The sequence below is a fragment of the Hyla sarda genome, chromosome 5 (genome assembly GCF_029499605.1).
Source record: "Hyla sarda isolate aHylSar1 chromosome 5, aHylSar1.hap1, whole genome shotgun sequence".
In the NCBI taxonomy this organism is placed as follows: Eukaryota; Metazoa; Chordata; class Amphibia; order Anura; family Hylidae; genus Hyla; species Hyla sarda.
In genome coordinates this window covers 11,102,245-11,126,361 of record NC_079193.1, presented here as the reverse complement: position 1 = coordinate 11,126,361, position 24,117 = coordinate 11,102,245, and the positions used below count along the sequence as shown (strand labels likewise).

The window sequence follows — 24,117 nt, the reverse complement described above, 5'->3', positions numbered from 1 at the left end:
CTCTCCACAGGTGATCAATGGGAATTAGATCTGGACTCATTGCTGACACTTCAGAACTCTCCAGCGCTTTGTTGTCATCCATTTCTGGGGCTTTTTGACGTATGTTTGGGGTCATTGTCCTGCTGGAAGACCCAAGATCTCGGACACAAACCCAGCTTTCTGACACTGGGATGTACAGTGCGACCCAAAATCCATTGGTAATCCTCAGATTTCATGATGTCTTGTACACATTCAAGGCCCCCAGTGCCAGAGGCATCAAAACAACCCAAAACATCACTGACCTCCACCATATGTCACTGTAGGTTCTGTGTTCTTTTCTTTGTAGGTCTCATTACGTTTTCGGTAAACAGTAGAATGATTTGCTTTACCAAAAAGATCTATCTTGGTCTCATCTGTCCACAAGACGTTTTCCCAGAAGGATTTTGGTTACTCAAGTTCATTTTGGTGAAATGTAGTCTTGCTTTTTTATGTCTCTGTGTCAGCAGTGGGGTCCTCCTGGGTCTCCTACATAGTGGGGTCCTCCTGGGTCTCCTCCATAGTGGGGTCCTCCTGGGTCTCCTCCATAGTGGGGTCCTTCTGGGTCTCCTCCATAGTGGGGTCCTCCTGGGTCTCCTCCATAGGGAGGTCCTCCTGGGTCTCCTCCATAGTGGGGTCCCCCTGGGTCTCCTCCATAGCGGGATTCCCCTGGGTCTCCTCCATAGCGGGGTCCCCCTGGGTCTCCTCCATAGCGAGGTCCCCCTGGGTCTCCTCCATAGCGGGGTCCCCCTGGGTCTCCTCCATAGCGGGGTCCCCCTGGGTCTCCTCCATAGCGGGGTCCTCCTGGGTCTCCTCCATAGCGGGGTCCTCCTGGGTCTCCTCCATAGCGGGGTCCTCCTGGGTCTCCTCCATAGCGGGGTCCTCCTGGGTCTCCTCCATAGCGGGGTCCTCCTGGGTCTCCTCCATAGTGGGGTCCTCCTGGGTCTCCTTCATAGTGGGGTCCTCCTGGGTCTCCTCCATAGTGGGGTCCTCCTGGGTCTCCTCCATAGTGGGGGCCTCCTGGGTCTCCTCCATAGTGGGGTCCTCCTGGGTCTCCTTCATAGTGGGGTCCTCCTGGGTCTCCTCCATAGCGGGGTCCCCCTGGGTCTCCTCCATAGTGGGGTCCTCCTGGGTCTCCTCCATAGTGGGGGTCCTCCTGGGTCTCCTCCATAGTGGGGTTCTCCTGGGTCTCCTCCATAGTGGGGTCCTCCTTGGTCTCCTCCATAGTGTTTCATTTCATTTAAATGTCGACGGATAGTTCGCGCTGACACTGATGCTACCTGAGCCTGCAGGACAGCTTGAATATCTTTGGAACTTGTTTGGGGCTGCTTATCCACCATCCGCACTATCCTGCATTGACACCTTTCATAAATTTTTCTCTTCCGTCCACGCCCAGGGAGATTATCTACAGTGCCATGGGTTGTAAACTTCTTGATAATGTCGCGCACTGAGGACAAAGGCAAATCTAGATCTCTGGAGATGGACTTGTAACCTTGAGATTGTTGATATTTTTCCACAATTTTGGTTCCCAAGTCCTCAGACAGTTCTCTTCTCCTCTTTCTGTTGTCCATGCTTAGTGAGGCACACACAGACACACAATGCCAAGACTAAGTGAACTTCTCTCCTTTTTATCTGCTTTCAGGTGTGATTTTTATATTGCCCACACCTGTTACTTGCCCCAGGTGAGTATAAAGGAACATCACATGCTGGAAACAATCTTATTTTTCCACAATTTTGAAAGGTGCCAATAATTTTGTCCAGACCATTTTTGGAGTTTGGTGACATTATGTCCAATTTTCTTTTTTCCTCCTTTTTTGGTTTAGTTCCAATACACACAAAGGGAATAAACATGTGTATAGCAAAACATGTGTTACTGCAATCCTTTCCTGTGGGAAATACTTCATTTTCTTCATTTTTAGGGGGTACCTATAGAAGAACCTTATTAGTTACTTTTGGCAAAACCAGGGAACTGGTTATGAAGACCGAGCTGAAAGGTGACATCACGAAATACACAACCAATAGCTGAGCCGGGTCACCACTGTGGCATCACATGCCGACCCCTCACCCGGCCGCACCACGTGTCATGATCACTCACAGGCCTCCAGCACATAATTGGTTACAATGAGGAATCGTCCAGGGGTCTGGGCCCCAAAACCTGAGCAGCTGCTGCAATGTCTAAAACATACACACAGGCTGAGATCTGTGAACGAGGTGAAGACCCCTGAATGCCCCCTCCAGCACCAAGAATACTGAGAAGCCCCACAATATATTAACCTCTTCACTCCATACGCAGTGTGCCCCCCATAAAGCTCACGCACTCCCCTGCACCCCGTATAGTCCGTGCCCTCCCCTGCACCCCGTACAGTCCGTGCCCTCCCCTGCACCCCGTACAGTCCGTGCCCTCCCCTGCACCCCGTACAGTCCGTGCCCTCCCCTGCACCCCGTACAGTCCGTGCCCTCCCCTGCACCCCGTACAGTCCGTGCCCTCCCCTGCACCCCGTACAGTCCGTGCCCTCCCCTGCACCCCGTACAGTCCGTGCCCTCTCCTGCACCCCGTACAGTCCGTGCCCTCCCCTGCACCCCGTACAGTCCGTGCCCTCCCCTGCACCCCGTACAGTCCGTGCACTCCCCTGCACCCCGTACAGTCCGTGCACTCCCCTGCACCCCGTATAGTCCGTGAACCCCGTATAGTCCGTGCCCTCCCCTGCACCCCGTATAGTCCGTGCACTCCCCTGCACCCCGTACAGTCCGTGCCCTCCCCTGCACCCCGTACAGTCCGTGCCCTCCCCTGCACCCCGTACAGTCCGTGCCCTCCCCTGCACCCCGTACAGTCCGTGCCCTCCCCTGCACCCCGTACAGTCCGTGCCCTCCCCTGCACCCCGTACAGTCCGTGCCCTCCCCTGCACCCCGTACAGTCCGTGCCCTCCCCTGCACCCCCTATAGTCCGTGCACTCCCCTGCACCCCCTATAGTCCGTGCCCTCCCCTGCACCCCCTATAGTCCGTGCCCTCCCCTGCACCCCGTATAGTCCGTGCCCTCCCCTGCACCCCGTACAGTCCGTGCACTCCCCTGCACCCCGTATAGTCCGTGAACCCCGTATAGTCCGTGCCCTCCCCTGCACCCCGTATAGTCCGTGCACTCCCCTGCACCCCGTATAGTCCGTGCACTCCCCTGCACCCCGTACAGTCCGTGCCCTCCCCTGCACCCCGTACAGTCCGTGCCCTCCCCTGCACCCCGTACAGTCCGTGCCCTCCCCTGCACCCCGTACAGTCCGTGCCCTCCCCTGCACCCCGTACAGTCCGTGCCCTCCCCTGCACCCCGTACAGTCCGTGCCCTCCCCTGCACCCCGTACAGTCCGTGCCCTCCCCTGCACCCCGTACAGTCCGTGCCCTCCCCTGCACCCCGTACAGTCCGTGCCCTCCCCTGCACCCCGTACAGTCCGTGCCCTCCCCTGCACCCCGTACAGTCCGTGCCCTCCCCTGCACCCCCTATAGTCCGTGCCCTCCCCTGCACCCCGTATAGTCCGTGCCCTCCCCTGCACCCCGTATAGTCCGTGCCCTCCCCTGCACCCCGTACAGTCCGTGCCCTCCCCTGCACCCCGTACAGTCCGTGCCCTCCCCTGCACCCCGTACAGTCCGTGCCCTCCCCTGCACCCCGTACAGTCCGTGCCCTCCCCTGCACCCCGTACAGTCCGTGCCCTCCCCTGCAACCCGTACAGTCCGTGCCCTCCCCTGCACCCCGTACAGTCCGTGCCCTCCCCTGCACCCCGTACAGTCCGTGCCCTCCCCTGCACCCCGTACAGTCCGTGCCCTCCCCTGCACCCCGTACAGTCCGTGCCCTCCCCTGCACCCCGTACAGTCCGTGCCCTCCCCTGCACCCCGTACAGTCCGTGCCCTCCCCTGCACCCCGTACAGTCCGTGCCCTCCCCTGCACCCCGTACAGTCCGTGCCCTCCCCTGCACCCCGTACAGTCCGTGCCCTCCCCTGCACCCCGTACAGTCCGTGCCCTCCCCTGCACCCCGTACAGTCCGTGCCCTCCCCTGCACCCCGTACAGTCCGTGCCCTCCCCTGCACCCCGTACAGTCCGTGCCCTCCCCTGCACCCCGTACAGTCCGTGCCCTCCCCTGCACCCCGTACAGTCCGTGCCCTCCCCTGCACCCCGTACAGTCCGTGCCCTCCCCTGCACCCCGTACAGTCCGTGCCCTCCCCTGCACCCTGTATAGTCCGTGCACTCCCCTTTGCACCCCGTATAGTCCGTGCAACCTGTATAGTCCGTGCACTCCCCTGCACCCCGTATAGTCCGTGCCCTCCCCTGCACCCCGTATAGTCCGTGCCCTCCCCTGCACCCCGTATAGTCCGTGCCCTCCCCTGCACCCCGTATAGTCCGTGCCCTCCCCTGCACCCCGTATAGTCCGTGCCCTCCCCTGCACCCCGTATAGTCCGTGCCCTCCCCTGCACCCCGTATAGTCCGTGCCCTCCCCTGCACCCCGTATAGTCCGTGCCCTCCCCTGCACCCCGTATAGTCCGTGCCCTCCCCTGCACCCCGTATAGTCCGTGCCCTCCCCTGCACCCCGTATAGTCCGTGCCCTCCCCTGCACCCCGTATAGTCCGTGCACTCCCCTGCACCCCGTATAGTCCGTGCACTCCCCTGCACCCCGTATAGTCCGTGCACTCCCCTTTTCTCCCCGTATAGTCCGTGCCCTCCCCTTTGCTCCCCGTATAGTCCGTGCCCTCCCCTGCACCCCGTATAGTCCGTGCCCTCCCCTGCACCCCGTATAGTCCGTGCCCTCCCCTGCACCCCGTATAGTCCGTGCCCTCCCCTGCACCCCGTATAGTCCGTGCCCTCCCCTGCACCCCGTATAGTCCGTGCCCTCCCCTGCACCCCGTATAGTCCGTGCACTCCCCTGCTCCCCTTATAGTCCGTGCACTCCCCTGCACCCCGTATAGTCCGTGCACCCCGTATAGTCCGTGCACTCCCCTGCACCCCGTATAGTCCGTGCCCTCCCCTGCACCCCGTATAGTCCGTGCACCCCATATAGTCCGTGCCCTCCCCTGCACCCCGTATAGTCCGTGCACTCCCCTGCACCCCGTATAGTCCGTGCACCCCATATAGTCCGTGCACTCCCCTGCTCCCCGTATAGTCCGTGCACCCCCCTGCACCCCGTATAGTCCGTGCACTCCCCTGCACCCCGTATAGTCTGTGCACTCCCCTGCACCCCGTATAGTCCGTGCCCTCCCCTGCACCCCGTATACTACCCTGCTCCCCGTAGTCCGTGCCCTCCCCTGCACCCCGTATAGTCCGTGCCCTCCCCTGCACCCTGTATAGTCCGTGCCCTCCCCTGCACCCCGTATAGTCCGTGCACCCCGTATAGTCCGTGCACCCCATATAGTCCGTGCCCTCCCCTGCACCCCATATAGTCCGTGCCCTCCCCTGCACCCTGTATAGTCCGTGCCCTCCCCTGCACCCCGTATAGTCCGTGCACCCCGTATAGTCCGTGCCCTCCCCTGCACCCTGTATAGTCCGTGCCCTCCCCTGCACCCCGTATAGTCCGTGCCCTCCCCTGCACCCCCTATAGTCCGTGCACTCCCCTGCACCCCGTATAGTCCGTGCACTCCCCTGCACCCCGTATAGTCCGTGCACTCCCCTTTGCACCCCGTATAGTCCGTGCACCCTGTATAGTCCGTGCACTCCCCTGCACCCTGTATAGTCCGTGCCCTCCCCTGCACCCCGTATAGTCCGTGCCCTCCCCTGCACCCCGTATAGTCCGTGCCCTCCCCTGCACCCCGTATAGTCCGTGCCCTCCCCTGCACCCCGTATAGTCCGTGCACTCCCCTGCACCCCGTATAGTCCGTGCACTCCCCTGCACCCCGTATAGTCCGTGCACTCCCCTGCACCCCGTATAGTCCGTGCCCTCCCCTGCACCCCGTATAGTCCGTGCCCTCCCCTGCACCCCGTATAGTCCGTGCCCTCCCCTGCACCCCGTATAGTCCGTGCACTCCCCTGCACCCCGTATAGTCCGTGCCCTCCCCTGCACCCCGTATAGTCCGTGCACTCCCCTGCACCCCGTATAGTCCGTGCCCTCCCCTGCACCCCGTATAGTCCGTGCCCTCCCCTGCACCCCGTATAGTCCGTGCCCTCCCCTGCACCCCGTATAGTCCGTGCCCTCCCCTGCACCCCGTATAGTCCGTGCCCTCCCCTGCACCCCGTATAGTCCGTGCCCTCCCCTGCACCCCGTATAGTCCGTGCCCTCCCCTGCACCCCGTATAGTCCGTGCCCTCCCCTGCACCCCGTATAGTCCGTGCCCTCCCCTGCACCCCGTATAGTCCGTGCCCTCCCCTGCACCCCGTATAGTCCGTGCCCTCCCCTGCACCCCGTATAGTCCGTGCCCTCCCCTGCACCCCGTATAGTCCGTGCACTCCCCTGCACCCCGTATAGTCCGTGCACTCCCCTGCACCCCGTATAGTCCGTGCACTCCCCTTTTCTCCCCGTATAGTCCGTGCCCTCCCCTTTGCTCCCCGTATAGTCCGTGCCCTCCCCTGCACCCCGTATAGTCCGTGCCCTCCCCTGCACCCCGTATAGTCCGTGCCCTCCCCTGCACCCCGTATAGTCCGTGCCCTCCCCTGCACCCCGTATAGTCCGTGCCCTCCCCTGCACCCCGTATAGTCCGTGCCCTCCCCTGCACCCCGTATAGTCCGTGCACTCCCCTGCTCCCCTTATAGTCCGTGCACTCCCCTGCACCCCGTATAGTCCGTGCACCCCGTATAGTCCGTGCACTCCCCTGCACCCCGTATAGTCCGTGCCCTCCCCTGCACCCCGTATAGTCCGTGCACCCCATATAGTCCGTGCCCTCCCCTGCACCCCGTATAGTCCGTGCACTCCCCTGCACCCCGTATAGTCCGTGCACCCCATATAGTCCGTGCACTCCCCTGCTCCCCGTATAGTCCGTGCACCCCCCTGCACCCCGTATAGTCCGTGCACTCCCCTGCACCCCGTATAGTCTGTGCACTCCCCTGCACCCCGTATAGTCCGTGCCCTCCCCTGCACCCCGTATACTACCCTGCTCCCCGTAGTCCGTGCCCTCCCCTGCACCCCGTATAGTCCGTGCCCTCCCCTGCACCCTGTATAGTCCGTGCCCTCCCCTGCACCCCGTATAGTCCGTGCACCCCGTATAGTCCGTGCACCCCATATAGTCCGTGCCCTCCCCTGCACCCCATATAGTCCGTGCCCTCCCCTGCACCCTGTATAGTCCGTGCCCTCCCCTGCACCCCGTATAGTCCGTGCACCCCGTATAGTCCGTGCCCTCCCCTGCACCCTGTATAGTCCGTGCCCTCCCCTGCACCCCGTATAGTCCGTGCCCTCCCCTGCACCCCCTATAGTCCGTGCACTCCCCTGCACCCCGTATAGTCCGTGCACTCCCCTGCACCCCGTATAGTCCGTGCACTCCCCTTTGCACCCCGTATAGTCCGTGCACCCTGTATAGTCCGTGCACTCCCCTGCACCCTGTATAGTCCGTGCCCTCCCCTGCACCCCGTATAGTCCGTGCCCTCCCCTGCACCCCGTATAGTCCGTGCCCTCCCCTGCACCCCGTATAGTCCGTGCCCTCCCCTGCACCCCGTATAGTCCGTGCACTCCCCTGCACCCCGTATAGTCCGTGCACTCCCCTGCACCCCGTATAGTCCGTGCACTCCCCTGCACCCCGTATAGTCCGTGCCCTCCCCTGCACCCCGTATAGTCCGTGCCCTCCCCTGCACCCCGTATAGTCCGTGCCCTCCCCTGCACCCCGTATAGTCCGTGCACTCCCCTGCACCCCGTATAGTCCGTGCCCTCCCCTGCACCCCGTATAGTCCGTGCACTCCCCTGCACCCCGTATAGTCCGTGCCCTCCCCTGCACCCCGTATAGTCCGTGCCCTCCCCTGCACCCCGTATAGTCCGTGCCCTCCCCTGCACCCCGTATAGTCCGTGCCCTCCCCTGCACCCCGTATAGTCCGTGCCCTCCCCTGCACCCCGTATAGTCCGTGCCCTCCCCTGCACCCCGTATAGTCCGTGCCCTCCCCTGCACCCCGTATAGTCCGTGCCCTCCCCTGCACCCCGTATAGTCCGTGCCCTCCCCTGCACCCCGTATAGTCCGTGTCCTCCCCTGCACCCCGTATAGTCCGTGCACCCTGTATAGTCCGTGCACTCCCCTGCACCCCGTATAGTCCGTGCCCTCCCCTGCACCCCGTATAGTCCGTGCCCTCCCCTGCACCCCGTATAGTCCGTGCCCTCCCCTGCACCCCGTATAGTCCGTGCCCTCCCCTGCACCCCGTATAGTCCGTGCCCTCCCCTGCACCCCGTATAGTCCGTGCCCTCCCCTGCACCCCGTATAGTCCGTGCCCTCCCCTGCACCCCGTATAGTCCGTGCACTCCCCTGCACCCCGTATAGTCCGTGCCCTCCCCTGCACCCCGTATAGTCCGTGCCCTCCCCTGCACCCCGTATAGTCCGTGCCCTCCCCTGCACCCCGTATAGTCCGTGCACTCCCCTGCACCCCGTATAGTCCGTGCCCTCCCCTGCACCCCGTATAGCCCGTGCACTCCCCTGCACCCCGTATAGTCCGTGCCCTCCCCTGCACCCCGTATAGCCCGTGCACTCCCCTGCACCCCGTATAGTCCGTGCCCTCCCCTGCACCCCGTATAGTCCGTGCCCTCCCCTGCACCCCGTATAGTCCGTACACTCCCCTGCACCCCGTATAGTCCGTGCCCTCCCCTGCACCCCGTATAGTCCGTGCCCTCCCCTGCACCCCGTATAGTCCGTGCCCTCCCCTGCACCCCGTATAGTCCGTGCCCTCCCCTGCACCCCGTATAGTCCGTGCCCTCCCCTGCACCCCGTATAGTCCGTGCCCTCCCCTGCACCCCGTACAGTCCGTGCACTCCCCTGCACCCCGTATAGTCCGTGCACTCCCCTGCACCCCGTATAGCCCGTGCCCTCCCCTGCACCCCGTATATTCCGTGCACTCCCCTGCACCCCGTATAGCCCCTGCACCCCGTATAGTCCGTGCCCTCCCCTGCACCCCGTATAGCCCGTGCACCCCGTATAGTCCGTGCACCCCCCTGCACCCCGTATAGTCCGTGCCCTCCCCTGCACCCCGTATAGTCCGTGCACCCCGTATAGTCCGTGCCCTCCCCTGCACCCCGTATAGTCCGTGCCCTCCCCTTTGCTCCCCGGGCTCTGACCTCCTCCGTATCCCGCTGATCTCCCGGTTCCCTGCAGACCTGGCCCCGCCCCCCGGAGCGGATGACATTTGGAGCCGACACCGGAGCCTCCCCCCGGTCAGTCCCGTCTCCTGTCCCCGGTGCAGGCCGCACATCACACACAGGCTGCCCGGCTCACCTACCATTTTGCAGTGTTGTGGCCGCACAGACGGGGGGAATGTGTCTCCTGGCTGCCCGCTCGGGGGGCTCCGTCTTCCGCCCCCCTGCTCTGCTGCTCCGGCCTCTTATTGTCCTACATGCTCCGCCGCCGCCGCTCTGCATCCTCCGCCTGCGCCATGTTACATTCCCGGCTCTGCTGTGGGGGAGCTGCCCGGGGAGCACACGCCATTGGCCGGCGCCACTCACGTGACCAGGAGCCCCGGACACCCCAACCCCTCCCCTGTGCTTTAAAGAGACAATGTGAGGGGGAGGGGCGGGAGACGGGGGGCAACAATGGTCAGAGGAGGGGCAACAGTGACAGGAGGTGACAGAGGAGGGGGCAACAGTGACAGGAGGTGACAGAGGAGGGGGCAACAGTGACAGGAGGTGACAGAGGAGGGGGGCAACAGTGACAGGAGGTGACAGAGGAGGGGGCAACAGTGACAGGAGGTGACAGAGAGGGGGGCAACAGTGACAGGAGGTGACAGAGAGGAGGGGCAACAGTGACAGGAGGTGACAGAGGAGGGGGCAACAGTGACAGGAGGTGACAGAGGAGGGGGCAACAGTGACAGGAGGTGACAGAGGAGGGGGCAACAGTGACAGGAGGTGACAGAGAGGAGGGGCAACAGTGACAGGAGGTGACGGGGGGCAACAGTGACAGGAGGTGACAGAGGAGGGGACAACAGTGACAGGAGGTGACAGAGGAGGGGGCAACAGTGACAGGAGGTGACAGAGGAGGGGGCAACAGTGACAGAGGAGGGGGCAACAGTGACAGGAGGTGACAGAGGAGGGGGCAACAGTGACAGAGGGGGGCAACAGTGACAGGAGGTGACAGAGGAGGGGGGGCAACAGTGACAGGAGGTGACAGAGGGGGGCAACAGTGACAGGAGGTGACAGAGAGGGGGCAACAGTGACAGGAGGTGACAGAGGAGGGGGCAACAGTGACAGAGGGGGGCAACAGTGACGAGGTGACAGAGGAGGGGGGGCAACAGTGACAGGAGGTGACAGAGGAGGGGGCAACAGTGACAGGAGGTGACAGAGAGGGGGGGCAACAGTGACAGGAGGTGACAAAGAGGGGCAACAGTGACAGGAGGTGACAGAGGGGGGGGGGCAACAGTGACAGGAGGTGACAGAGTGGGGGCAACAGTGACAGGAGGTGACAGAGAGGGGGCAACAGTGACGAGGTGACAGAGAGGGGGCAACAGTGACAGGTGGTGACAGAGGGGGGCAACAGTGACAGGAGGTGACAGAGGGGGGGCAACAGTGACAGGAGGTGACAAAGAGGGGCAACAGTGACAGGAGGTGACAGAGGGGGGGGGGCAACAGTGACAGGAGGTGACAGAGTGGGGGCAACAGTGACAGGAGGTGACAGAGAGGGGGCAACAGTGACGAGGTGACAGAGAGGGGGCAACAGTGACAGGAGGTGACAGAGGGGGGGCAACAGTGACAGGTGGTGACACAGGGGGGGGACCGTGACAGGAGGTGACAGGGGGGGGGGCAACGGTGACAGGAGGTGACAGAGGGGGGGGGGAAACAGTGACAGCAGGTGAAAGAGAGGTGCAACAGTGACAGAGAAGGGGGGCAACAGTGACAGGAGGTGACAGAGGGGGCAACAGTGACAGGAGGTAACAGAGGGGGCTACAGTGACAGGAGGTGACAGAAGGGGGCAACAGTGACAGGAGGTGACGGAGAGGGGGGCAACAGTGACAGGAGGTTACAGAGGGGGGCAACAGTGAAAGGAGGTTACAGAGGGGGGCAACAGTAACAGAGAAGGGGGCAACAGTGACAGGAGGTGACAGAGGGGGCAATAGTGACAGGAGAGGGCTACAGTTACAGGTGGTGACGGGGGGGGCAACAGTGACAGGAGGTGACAGAGGGGGGGGGGCAACAGTGACAGGAGGTGACAGAGGGGGGGGGCAACAGTGACAGGAGGTGACAGAGGGGGGGGCAACAGTGACAGGAGGTGACAGAGAGGGGGGCAACAGTGACAGGAGGTGACAGAGAGGGGGCAACAGTGACAGGAGGTGACAGAGAGGGGGCAACAGTGACAGGAGGTGACAGAGAGGGGGCAACAGTGACAGGAGGTGACAGAGGGGGGCAACAGTGACAGGTGGTGACACAGGGGGGGGACCGTGACAGGAGGCGACAGGGGGGGGGGGCAACGGTGACAGGAGGTTACAGAGGGGGGCAACAGTGAAAGGAGGTTACAGAGGGGGGCAACAGTAACAGAGAAGGGGGCAACAGTGACAGGAGGTGACAGAGGGGGCAATAGTGACAGGAGAGGGCTACAGTTACAGGAGGTGACGGGGGGGCAACAGTGACAGGAGGTGACAGAAGGGGGGGCAACAGTGACAGGAGGTGACAGAGGGGGGGGCAACAGTGACAGGAGGTGACAGAGAGGGGGGCAACAGTGACAGGAGGTGATAGAGAGGGGGGCAACAGTGACAGGAGGTGACAGAGAGGGGGGGCAACAGTGACAGGAGGTGACAGAGAGGGGGGGCAACAGTGACAGGAGGTGACAGAGGGGCCAACAGTGACAGGAGGTGACGGGGGGGGGGGGCAACAGTGACAGGATGTGACGGGGGGGGCAACAGTGGCAGGTGGTGACAGAGAGGGAGGCAACAGTGACAGGAGGTGACAGAGGGGGCAACAGTGACAGGAGGTGACAGAGAGGGGGCAACAGTGACAGGAGGTGACAGAGGGGGCAACAGTGACAGGTGGTGACACAGGGGGGGGGACCGTGACAGGAGGTGACAGAGGGGGGGCAACAGTAACAGAGGGTGGGCAACAGTGACAGGAGGTGACAGAGGGGGCAACAGTGACTGAGAGGGGGCAACAGTGACAGGAGGTGACAGGGGGGGGCAACAGTGACAGGAGGTGACAGAGGGGGGGGCAACAGTGACAGGAGGTGACAGGGGGGGCAACAGTGACAGGAGGTGACAGAGAGGGGCAACAGTGACAGGAAGAAAAAGTAGGGGGCACCAGTGACAGAGGGGGGACAACAGTAAAAGAGAGGGGCAACAGTGACTAGAGGTGAAAAAAGGGAGGGGGCAGTGATAGACAGGGACAACACTTACAAAGGTGACAGGGGGTGACCTCCCACTCATACATAAAGCCTGTGAGTCCTGCTTCTCCCACCTACTCATATATAAAGCCTGAGTCTTACTCCGCCCCACCTACATAAAGCCTGAGAGTCCAGCTTCCCTCACCCACACATAAAGCCTGTGAGTCCTGCTTTTTCCTGCAACTCAGAAAAAGCTTGTGAGTCTTATTGACCCCTCCCACTCACAGAGGAAGCCTGGGTCCTGCTTTCCCTCCAACCTTTAGAGAAAGTCTGAGAGTCCTGCACCACCCTGCCACTCATATAGAAAGCCTGTGAGTCCTGCACCACCCTGCCACTCATATAGAAAGCCTGAGAGTCCTGCACCACCCTGCCACTCATATAGAAAGCCTGTGAGTCCTGCACCACCCTGCCACTCATATAGAAAGCCTGAGAGTCCTGCACCACCCTGCCACTCAAATAGAAAGCCTGTGAGTCCTGCACCACCCTGCCACTCATATAGAAAGCCTGAGAGTCCTGCACCACCCTGCCACTCATATAGAAAGCCTGAGAGTCCTGCACCACCCTGCCACTCATATAGAAAGCCTGTGAGTCCTGCACCACCCTGCCACTCCTATAGAAAGCCTGTGAGTCCAGCTTCCCCCACCCCCACACAAAGCCTGTGAGTCCTGCTTCTCCTCCCAGTCACATAGAAAGCCTGTGAGTCCTGCTCCCCCCCCCCCCCCTCATAAAATGGCTACTAATAGAAGATAGAAGTTATGGATCCTGGAAATACTGACATATTTCTGGTCAACAAGGTCCCTTCTCTTCAGATGATCACCAGATGATGCATCGTCTACTCTGGTATTCAGACCGTGTGTCATCATTCGGGCACCATGCTTTACACTGCAGTTGTTTGTTACGTTTTGCTGACGTTTACAAGGAAATTCACTGACTATGGAGATTATTTGCTAAGTGAGAGAATGAAGCAACCGAGGGGGAGGAGCCTAGAGAAAAACTTTAACCCTTTCTCAGCTATTCGCAGTACTCCGGTGGAAAACATTTTTGAAAATCAGCTGGTGCCAAAAAATTAAACAGATTTGTAAATTACTTCTATATAAAAATCTTAATCCTTCCAGTACTTATCAGCTGCTGTATGTTCCACAGGAAGTTGTGTAGTTCTTTCCTGTCTGACCACAGTGCTCTCTGCTGACACCTATGTCCATGTCAGGAACTGTCCAGAGCAGGAGAGGTTTTCTATGGGGAATCTTCTTGTAGGTTAGACATCAGTGTATTGAGCAGCAACATCTACGCCAGTTCCAAGGTGGCTTAAATTTCACCTTTGATTTAGGGTGACTGCCTTAAATTATAGTAAATTTTTTATAGCACATTTTTTTTTTCAACAATTTGTACATTTAACCCCTTAAGGACCAGGCCAATTTTAAATTTTGTGTTTTCCTTTTCTTCCTCCTCGCCTTCTAAAATCCATAAATCTTTTATATTTCCCATATGAGGGCTTGTTTTTTGCACGACCAATTGTACTTTGTAATGACATCTCTCATTTTACCATAAAATGTTTGGCAGACCCCAAAAATTATTATTTGTGTGAGGAAATTTGAATGAAAATCGCAATTGTGCAAATTTTGGAGGGTTTTGTTTTCACGCTGTACACTTTACGGTACAAATGACACATTTTCTTTATCCTGTGGGTCAATACGATTAAAATGATCCCCATGGTTACTTTTACATTACTGTATTGCTTTGAAAAAATCTCACTTTTTTTTATTTTTTTTTTACAAAATAAGTAGGTTTAAAATCGTCCTATTATGACCACTTCTAACTTTTCCATTTTTCCATATACGAGGCTGTATGAGGGTCATTTTTGCGCCATGACCGGTATTATTTTTTTGTGTATATGTGACTTTTTAATCAATATTTCTTCATTTTTTTTAGGGAATGTGATGTGAACAAAAAGCAGCAATATTGTACACGTTAACGCTGTTCACTGTACGCGATCATTACCAATATATTTTGATAGTTTGGACATTTATGGACGCGGCGATTCAAAACATATTTATACATTTTTATGCTTTTTGGGGGTAAAATGGAAAAAAGGGTCAATTTTCATTTTTATCAGGGGAGGGGCCTTTTCAAAGAATTTTTTTTTGTGACTTTTTTTTGTTTGTTTTTTTACCACTTTTTCTGTCCCACAGGGGACTAGTTATAAGAAATCATTAGATTGCAGATACTGATCAGTGCTATGCATAGGGCATAGCACTGTTCAGTATTATCGGTGATCTTCTTTTCTGGTCTGCTCAATGTCAGACCAGAGGAGAAGACCCTGGGAAAGCGGCGGAGGCAGGTGAGGGAACCTCCTGCCGCCATCTTGGATGATCTGATCCCAGTGGCACCGCTGCGGGTGATCTGATCATACAACATAATGCCCTTATTGCTGCACGTCCCGTGATCTGTATTGATCACTGCATCGGAGGGGTGAATGGTGAACATCAGTGCAATTGCTGATGTCCGCCATTACCAGTGAGTCCCTGGCTGCTGATAGCAGCTGGAACCTGCCAAGCACCGCTCCGATGCAGCAGTTCCGCAACGCAGTAATACAAAGTGTAAGCATAGCCGCAATCAGGGACTTTAGCTTAGCTGCGCTGCTGGTTGGAGTGTGAGGCAGTCTGAACTCCACCCTCCCTGGTGCTCTGTCCATCCCTCATGCTTTAGGGTACGTTCAGACAAGCGGATTTAGGGTACGTCCACACGCGCTGATTTTTTAGCGGGTTTTCCGCTGCGTATTTGAAAGTGGGCGGGCTCTTCTCGGCTGTCCGCAGTAGATTTTCCGCGGCGGAATTTTACGCTGCGGAAAATCCGTCACAGCCCCTACTGACTTCAATAGGGCTTGCGGCGGATTTTCCGCAGTGTACATTCCGCCGCGGAAAATCTGCTGCGGACAGCCGAGAAGAGCCCGCCCACTTTCAAATACGAAGCGGAAAACCCGCAAAAAAAATCTGCGCGTGTGAACGTACCCTTACAGCAGATTTTACGCTGCGGATCCGCCGCTGAAGGACCTCTGTATGGTACCTTTACATGTGCCTGCTCGGAGCGGCAATACGCGCAGGCGGGGTGTACTCGCACACATCGCGGCCGCTCACTCTGCTCAATGAGCTAGGCCGAGAGCTGCCGCGATGTGAGAGTATAGTGCGCATGCGCGCGGCGACTCGCACATCGCAGTGTGTCTGCTCGCAGCAGCGTATTGCCGCTCCGAGAAGGCACATGTAAAGGCAGCATACAGAGGTCCTTCAGCAGCGGATCCGAAACGAAATATGCGCGGAAAATCCGCTCGTCCGAACGTAACCCTTACACTGCGACTCCATCTTTTCAGACTGTCCAACACTCTTCAGCACCAGCTCAGCGTCACTTACCTTATCCATCCCCGCATGAGTCGCCGCCATTACGTCTAAAAAAAAAAGACCAGTCATCGCCTTCTTTACAACCATTTTAATTACAAGGAATTAATTTTTTTCAAATCATTAAATGAATAAAAAGCTGAAAACATATTTACAAAAACAATAGTACAGGTTTGATTTTTACCTCCCCATCCCCCACCCACCCCCAAATCCCTAAAGAAATGTATCCAGGTAAAGTGGCCAACCGCGGATATACGTGACCGTTAAAGTTCTTCGCCACTTACATAGGCGGATCCAGGAGATGGTGGCGCAGGGAAACCCGCTGGGACCTGGGGGTCTATTCTCACGGCGGAATTTCCGCTTACGGAATTCCGGCTGAAATGAAATTCCATAGATTTCTATGGGATTCCGCACTCCCGTTTAACCTTCTGAAATTCCGCAAGCGGAATTTCAGAAGGTTATATGGGAGTGCGGAATCCCATAGAAATCTATGGGCTTTCATTTGAGGCAGGAAATTCCGCCAAGTGAAAAGACCCCGACGCTTGGCGTAATGCAACGTGCGCACATTAACAGTACCAGTAAACCATCTTTGTATGTACAAACGCATAGAAGGGCAAAACAACAGGTGACCGAAAAAAGGAACACAATGTTAAATACTCCACGTTTTTGGCACCTGTACCGCACTTGTTCTTGCAGAAACAGCGCCATTCTAGTTCTCAGTTTGCAAGTGGTATTGCAGATAAGTTCTATTGCAGTAGTTGTAATACCAAACACAACCTGAGGACAGGAGTGGTGCTGTTTCTGCAAGAAAAGCAGCCATGTTTTCCTAACGCAGCAAAACCTTCCCGTTTTAAGGACTATTAAACGGGTACTCCGGTGGAAAACCTTTTTTTTATTTTAATCAACTGCTGACATCTCTGTCCATTTTAAGGAACTGTCCAGAGTAGGAGAAAATCCCCATAGCAAACATATGCTGTTCTGGACAATTCCTAAAATGGACAGAGATGTCAGCAGAGAGCACTGTGCTTGTGATGTCAGCAGAGAGCTGTGTTCCAAAAAGAAAAGAATTTCCTCTGTAGTATTCTGCAGCTAATAAGTACTGGAAGGATTAAGATTTTTTAATACAAGTAATTTACAAATCTGTTTAACTTTCTGGCACCAGTTGATTAAAAAAAAGTTTTCCACCGGAGTACCCCTTTAAGCCTATCATGTATGCATCTGTGCAGTAAGCAATGCATATAAGACTGTTAAAGGGGTACTCCGGTGGAAAACTTTTTTTTTTAAATCAACTTGTGCCAGAAAGTTAAACAGATTTGTAAATTACTTCTATTTAAAAATCTTAATCCTTCCAGTACTTATTAGCTGCTGAATACTACAGAGGAAATTCATTTCTTTTTGGAACACAGAGCTCTCTGCTGACATCATGACCACAGTGCTCTCTGCTGACATCTCTGTCCATTTTAGGAACTGTCCAGAGTAGGAGAAAATCCCCATAGCAAACATATGCTGCTCTGTACAGTTCCTAAAATGGACAGAGATGTCAGCAGAGAGCACTGTGCTCGTGATGTCAGCAGGGAGCTCTGTGTTCCAAAAAGAAAAGAATTTCCTCTGTAGTATTCAGCAGCTAATAAGTACTGGAAGGATTAAGATTTTTTTAATAGAAGTAATTTACAAATCTGTTTAACTTTCTGGCACCAGTTGATTTAAAAAATAAAATAAAAAAGTTTTCCATCAGAGTACCCCTTTAAGCTGAGGTGGCTGATAACAGAGAACAAGAGAGGGGGATCAAATGTAACAGACTAAGTTTAGCGCCATGTCATGCCAACATTATGCCGCGGCTTGTCTTGGTAGGCGTAACTCCAGTATGACCAGTGTTCCCTAAGCTGTGGCTAAAAGCTGCTGTAAAACTACAACTCCCAGAATGCCTCAGCTGTGTCAGGGCACGCAGGGGGTCGTAGTTTTGCAGCAGCTGTAGAGCCACAGGTTGGGGCACAAAGTGCCCTGACGAACTGAAGAGAGTGATTTTTCGCAAATGAAAATCCAGAATCCGAACATGAATATTCTTGCAGACTGTATCGCGGTAAATTGGCGTCGGCGCCCGTCTGCACAGTCATAATGCCGATTGACTTCGGCGACGCCTCCTGTACACAGAATCTCCACCTGGAAATTCAGTATAGGGAATCGGCCCTACATACCCTTCCCTTTTTTTATTGACAAGGAATACTGCATTTTGGCAAGTATCTAAATGTCGTCGTCGTCGTCCCCCCCAAAAAAAAAACAAAAAAAGTTTTTCAGGTAGAAAAATATGCATTTTACAGGAAAAAAAGAAATAAAAGTTTAATTTTTTAATATATTTTTTAGGCTTTTTTCTTCAACAGCAGCAAAAGCTATAAAAACTTAAAATGTAAAATAAGCATAAGAAATACCTATTTTTCCTGCTTTTTTTTTGTTATTGAGTGTTTTTAAGCTTTTTTTCTTAAAAATTTATGGAGCTTTTGCTGCCACCAAAGAAAAACAAAATAATACATACATTTTTTTTTATTTTTTTAAGTCTTATTTTATAATTTTTACTTTATTTATTTTTTTATATACATTTTTAGGCTTTTTTTCTCTGAGAGCAGCAAAAGCTTCACAACGTTTTTTGGAGCTTTTGCTGCCGCCATAGAAAAAAAGCCTAAAAATATATATGAAAAAATAAATGTAAAAAAATTACTGAAAAAAAAAAAACACACAAAAAGGAGCAGAAAAAAAAAAGTTTTAGACCTTTTATTTTTGCCTGAAAAATTTATGGTTTTTTTTCTACCTAAAAAATGAGACCAGTATGCCTTCAGTGGTTGCAAAACTACAACTCCCAGCATGCCCAGACATTCAATGTCTGGGCATGCTGGGAGTTGTAGTTTTGCAGCAGCTGGAGGCACCCTGGTTGGGAAACACTGGCCTAAGGCAGTATGAGTAATTAGGTAAACCAGTGTTTTCCCAAACAGAGTGTCTCCAGCTGTTTCAAAACTACAACTCCCAGCATGCCCGGACAGCCAAAGGCTGTCCGGGCTTGCTGGGAGTTGCAGTTTTGCAACCGCAGGAGACACTCTGTATGGAAAACACTGAGGTAAACAATACTGGCGACGTGTCTACACCAAATGGGATACTAAATTATTGCTGCCACCGCTACAACGTCTCCACCGATACCTCCCCGTACACGGAACTGAAGAGACGCGATCTGGCCGCCATTTTCACAGTATGGATGCTGAGCGATAAGTAGTAGAAGGGTTCGGTAGAGGCTCTTAGGTGCTGTGATGGTTATACACGAAAAAAAAAAAAAATCCCTTAACTCCTCCCATTGTGACGCCGGCGATGACTGTAACTGCGCTCGCTGCCGCTGTACGACGACCTCCGACTCCTGTGTAAAATAAGATGCAGACTGTTATAAGAAAGAAAAAAAATGTGTCCCCGACTGTAATAACTGCGACATATTAGAGAAGATACCTGGACCTGCGCTTGTAACTGCGCGATCTGTAGTAGGACGGACTACGACTACGGCTCCGACTGTCATAGCTGTCGTAAGTGTAAGATCGGCTCCTGGGGGGGATGAAAAGGGGGATAAGGTTTGTAGGCAGTATTATAGTAGTTACATTCTTGTATATAGGAGGCAGTATTATAGTAGATATATTCTTGTATATAGGAACAGTAATATAGTAGTTATATTCTTGTATATAGGAGCAGTGTTATAGTAGTTATATTCTTGTATATAGGAGCAGTATTATAGTAGTTATATTCTTGTATATAGGGGCACTATTATAGTAGTTATATTCTTGTATATAGGAGCAGTATTATAGTAGTTATATTCCTGTACATAGGAGCAGTATTATAGTAGTTATATTCTTGTATATAGGTGCAGTATTATAGTAGTTATATTCTTGTATATAGGAGCAGTATTATAGTAGTTATATTCTTGTATATAGGAGGCAGTATTATAGTAGTTATATTCTTGTATATAGGAGGCAGTATTATAGTAGTTATATTCTTGTATATAGGAGCAGTATTATAGTAGTTATATTCTTGTATATAGGAGCCAGTATTATAGTAGTTATATTCTTGTATATAGGAGCAGTATTATAGTAGTTATATTCTTGTATATATAAGAGCAGTATTATAGTGGTTATATTCTTGTATATAGGAGCAGTATTATAGTAGTTATATTCTTGTATATAGGAGGCAGTATTATAGTAGTTATATTCTTGTATATAGGGGCAGTATTATAGTAGTTATATTCTTGTATATAGGAGCAGTATTATAGTAGTTATATTCTTGTATATAGGAGCAGTATTATAGTAGTTATATTCTTGTATATATAAGAGCAGTATTATAGTAGTTATATTCTTGTATATAGGAGCAGTATTATAATAGTTATATTCTTGTATATAGGAGCAGTATTATAGTAGTATTATTCTTGTATATAGGGGCAGTATTATAGTAGATATATTCTTGTATATAGGAGGCAGTATTATAGTAGATATATTCTTGTATATAGGAGGCAGTATTATAGTAGATATATTCTTGTATATAGGGGCAGTATTATAGTAGTTATATTCTTGTATATAGGAGCAGTATTATAGTAATTATATTCTTGTATATAGGAGCAGTATTATAGTAGTTATATTCTTGTATATAGGAGCAGTATTATAGTAGTTATATTCTTGTATATAGGAGCAGTATTATAGTAGTTATATTCTTGTATATAGGAGCAGTATTATAGTAGTTATATTCTTGTATATAGGGGCAGTATTATAGTAGTTATATTCTTGTATATAGGAGCAGTATTATAGTAGTTATATTCTTGTATATAGGAGCAGTATTATAGTAGTTATATTCTTGTATATAGGAGCAGTATTATAGTAGTTATATTCTTGTATATAGGAGCAGTATTATAGTAGTTATATTCTTGTATATAGGAGCAGCATTATAGTAGTTATATTCTTGTATATAGAAGCAGCATTATAGTAGTTATATTCTTGTATATAGGAGCAGCATTATAGTAGTTATATTCTTGTATATAGGAGCAGTATTATAGTAGTTATATTCTTGTATATAGGAGGCAGTATTATAGTAGTTATATTCTTGTATATAGGAGCAGTATTATAGTAGTTATATTCTTGTATATAGGAGCAGCATTATAGTAGTTATATTCTTGTATATAGGAGCAGTATTATAGTAGTTATATTCTTGTATATAGGAGGCAGTATTATAGTAGTTATAGTCTTGTATATAGGAGCAGTATTATAGTAGTTATATTCTTGTATATAGGAACAGTATTATAGTAGTTATATACTTGTATATAGGGGCAGTATTATAGTAGTTATATTCTTGTATATAGGAGCAGTATTATAGAAGTTATATTCGTGTATATAGGAGCAGTATTATAGTAATTATATTCTTGTATATAGGAGCAGTATTATAGTAGATATATTCTTGTATATAGGGGCAGTATTATAGTAGTTATATTCTTGTATATAGGAGCAGTATTATAGTAGTTATATTCTTGTATATAGGAGCAGTATTATAGTAATTATATTCTTGTATATAGGAGCAGTATTATAGAAGTTATATTCTTGTATATAGGAGCAGTATTATATTAGTTATATTCTTGTATATAGGAGCAGTATTATAGTAGTTATATTCTTGTATATAGGAGCAGTATTATAGTAGTTATATTCTTGTATATAGGGGCAGTATTATAGTAGTTATATTCTTGTATATAGGAGCAGTATTATAGTAGTTATATTCTTGTATATAGGAGCAGCATTATAGTAGTTATATTCTTGTATATAGAAGCAGCATTATAGTAGTTATATTCTTGTATATAGGAGCAGTATTATAGTAGTTATATTCTTGTATATAGGAGCAGTATTATAGTAGTTATATTCTTGTATATAGGAGCAGTATTATAGTAGTTATATTCTTGTATATAGGAGCAGCATTATAGTAGTTATATTCTTGTATATAGGAGCAGCATTATAGTAGTTATATTCTTGTATATAGGAGCAGTATTATAGTAGTTATATTCTTGTATATAGGAGGCAGTATTATAGTAGTTATAGTCTTGTATATAGGAGCAGTATTATAGTAGTTATATTCTTGTATATAGGAACAGTATTATAGTAGTTATATACTTGTATATAGGGGCAGTATTATAGTAGTTATATTCTTGTATATAGGAGCAGTATTATAGAAGTTATATGCGTGTATATAGGAGCAGTATTATAGTAATTATATTCTTGTATATAGGAGCAGTATTATAGTAGTTATATTCTTGTATATAGAAGCAGTATTATAGTAGTTATATTCTTGTATATAGGGGCAGTATTATAGTAGTTATATTCTTGTATATAGGAGTAGTATTATAGTAGTTATATTCTTGTATATAGGGGCAGTATTATAGTAGTTATATTCTTGTATATAGGGGCAGTATTATAGTAGTTATATTCTTGTATATAGGAGCAGTATTATAGTAGATATATTCTTGTATATAGGAGCAGTATTATAGTAGTTATATTCTTGTATATAGGAGCAGTATTATAGAAGTTATATTCTTGTATATAGGGGGCAGTATTATAGTAGTTATATTCTTGTATATAGGAGAAGTATTATAGTAGTTATATTCTTGTATATAGGAGGCAGTATTATAGTAGTTATATTCTTGTATATAGGAGCAGTATTATAGTAGTTATATTCTTGTATATAGGGGGCAGTATTATAGTAGTTATATTCTTGTATATAGGAGCAGTATTATAGTAGTTATATTCTTGTATATAGGGGCAGTATTATAGTAGTTATATTCTTGTATATAGGAGGCTCTATTATAGTAGTTATATTCTTGTATATAGGAGCAGTATTATAGTAGTTATATTCTTGTATATAGGAGCAGTATTATAGTAGTTATATTCTTGTATATAGGAGCAGTATTATAGTAGATATATTCTTGTATATAGGGGCAGTATTATAGTAGTTATATTCTTGTATATAGGAGCAGTATTATAGTAGTTATATTCTTGTATATAGGAGCAGTATTATAGTAGTTATATTCCTGTACATAGGAGTAGTATTATAGTAGTTATATTCTTGTATATAGGAGCAGTATTATAGTAGTTATATTCTTGTATATAGGAGACAGTATTATAGTAGACATATTCTTGTATATAGGAGAAGTATTATAGTAGTTATATTCTTGTATATAGGAGCAGTATTATAGTAGTTATATTCTTGTATATATGAGACAGTATTATAGTAGTTATATTCTTGTATATAGGAGCAGTATTATAGTAGATATATTCTTGTATATAGGAGGCAGTATTATAGTAGTTATATTCTTGTATATAAGAGGCAGTATTATAGTAGTTATATTCTTGTATATAGGAGCAGTATTATAGTAGATATATTCTTGTATATAGGGGCAGTATTATAGTAGTTATATTCTTGTATATAGGAGCAGTATTATACTATAATTCATGTATTGCACTAATCATAATTTTAAACTTACTCATGACATTCTAACTAGAGTGCACACTGTATTCTTATAACCTCTTGTTACATTTCGGTCATCTACACCCAGAACTCTCATACCTGGATCTTCTACTGCGGTGACGATCATAAGAGACACTTCTGGAGCGGCTCCGGCTGTAGGTTCTGTTGTGATAAATATATATATTAGTCACATTATTGCACATGTGTGCCTAAATGCCGGGTGTAGCAGGGAGATCGCAGGGGTCCCCAGCGGCCGGACCCCCGCGATCAGACATCTTATCCCCCTTTAACCAAAACCAATTGTTCTAGATTTCCAGTGTCTTTACCTATAACTTCTAGAACTGGCATAGGATCTGCTCCGTGTCCGCGATCTGTAGTTACTGTGGCGCCTCCTGCTACGACTTCTGGCATAACTTCTTGATCTAAGATAAGCAAAATTGATTCAGTCAAAAGTTTTGATCGGTCAGGAGACTGAGTGTTAGGACCCAGACTGATCAATAAAATGAGAGGAGAGAGAAGCAGGCAGAAGATGCGGTGATAAGGGGGTAGCTATGAAGTTCAGTAGCTATGGGGGGGGTCATGGGGGTATGGAGTGGAGCAGCAAGGCATCAAGGGTGGAATGAAGTGGCACAGGGGGAAGATGAAGGGAGAGGAAAGAAGTGGCATGGATAGGGGGTGGGGTGGATGGGGTAATGAAAGGGCACAGGGGGTGATCAAGGGGGTGTGAAGTGGCATAGGGGTTAAT

At 50.7% G+C, this 24,117-nt stretch overlaps 2 protein-coding genes across 2 annotated transcripts in view; both read right to left on the bottom strand.

The window, feature by feature from the left end:
• Nucleotides 1–9,735, bottom strand: part of ZBTB47 (zinc finger and BTB domain containing 47) — a 78,652-nt gene extending 68,917 nt beyond the window's left edge. Inside the window, exon 1 of the mRNA XM_056518851.1 lies at nt 9,386–9,735. Coding sequence (XP_056374826.1) covers nt 9,386–9,388 — 3 coding nt within the window. The 5' untranslated portion in view covers nt 9,389–9,735. The remainder of the gene's footprint in view (nt 1–9,385) is intronic.
• A 7,789-nt stretch (nt 9,736–17,524) lies between these two features.
• The window catches only part of NKTR (natural killer cell triggering receptor), a gene marked incomplete at its 5' end in the record, with an annotated part of 47,551 nt that continues 40,958 nt past the window's right edge, over nt 17,525–24,117 (bottom strand). Inside the window, 4 exon segments of the mRNA XM_056518850.1 lie at nt 17,525–19,251; nt 19,338–19,430; nt 23,472–23,534; nt 23,699–23,794. Coding sequence (XP_056374825.1) covers nt 19,179–19,251; nt 19,338–19,430; nt 23,472–23,534; nt 23,699–23,794 — 325 coding nt within the window.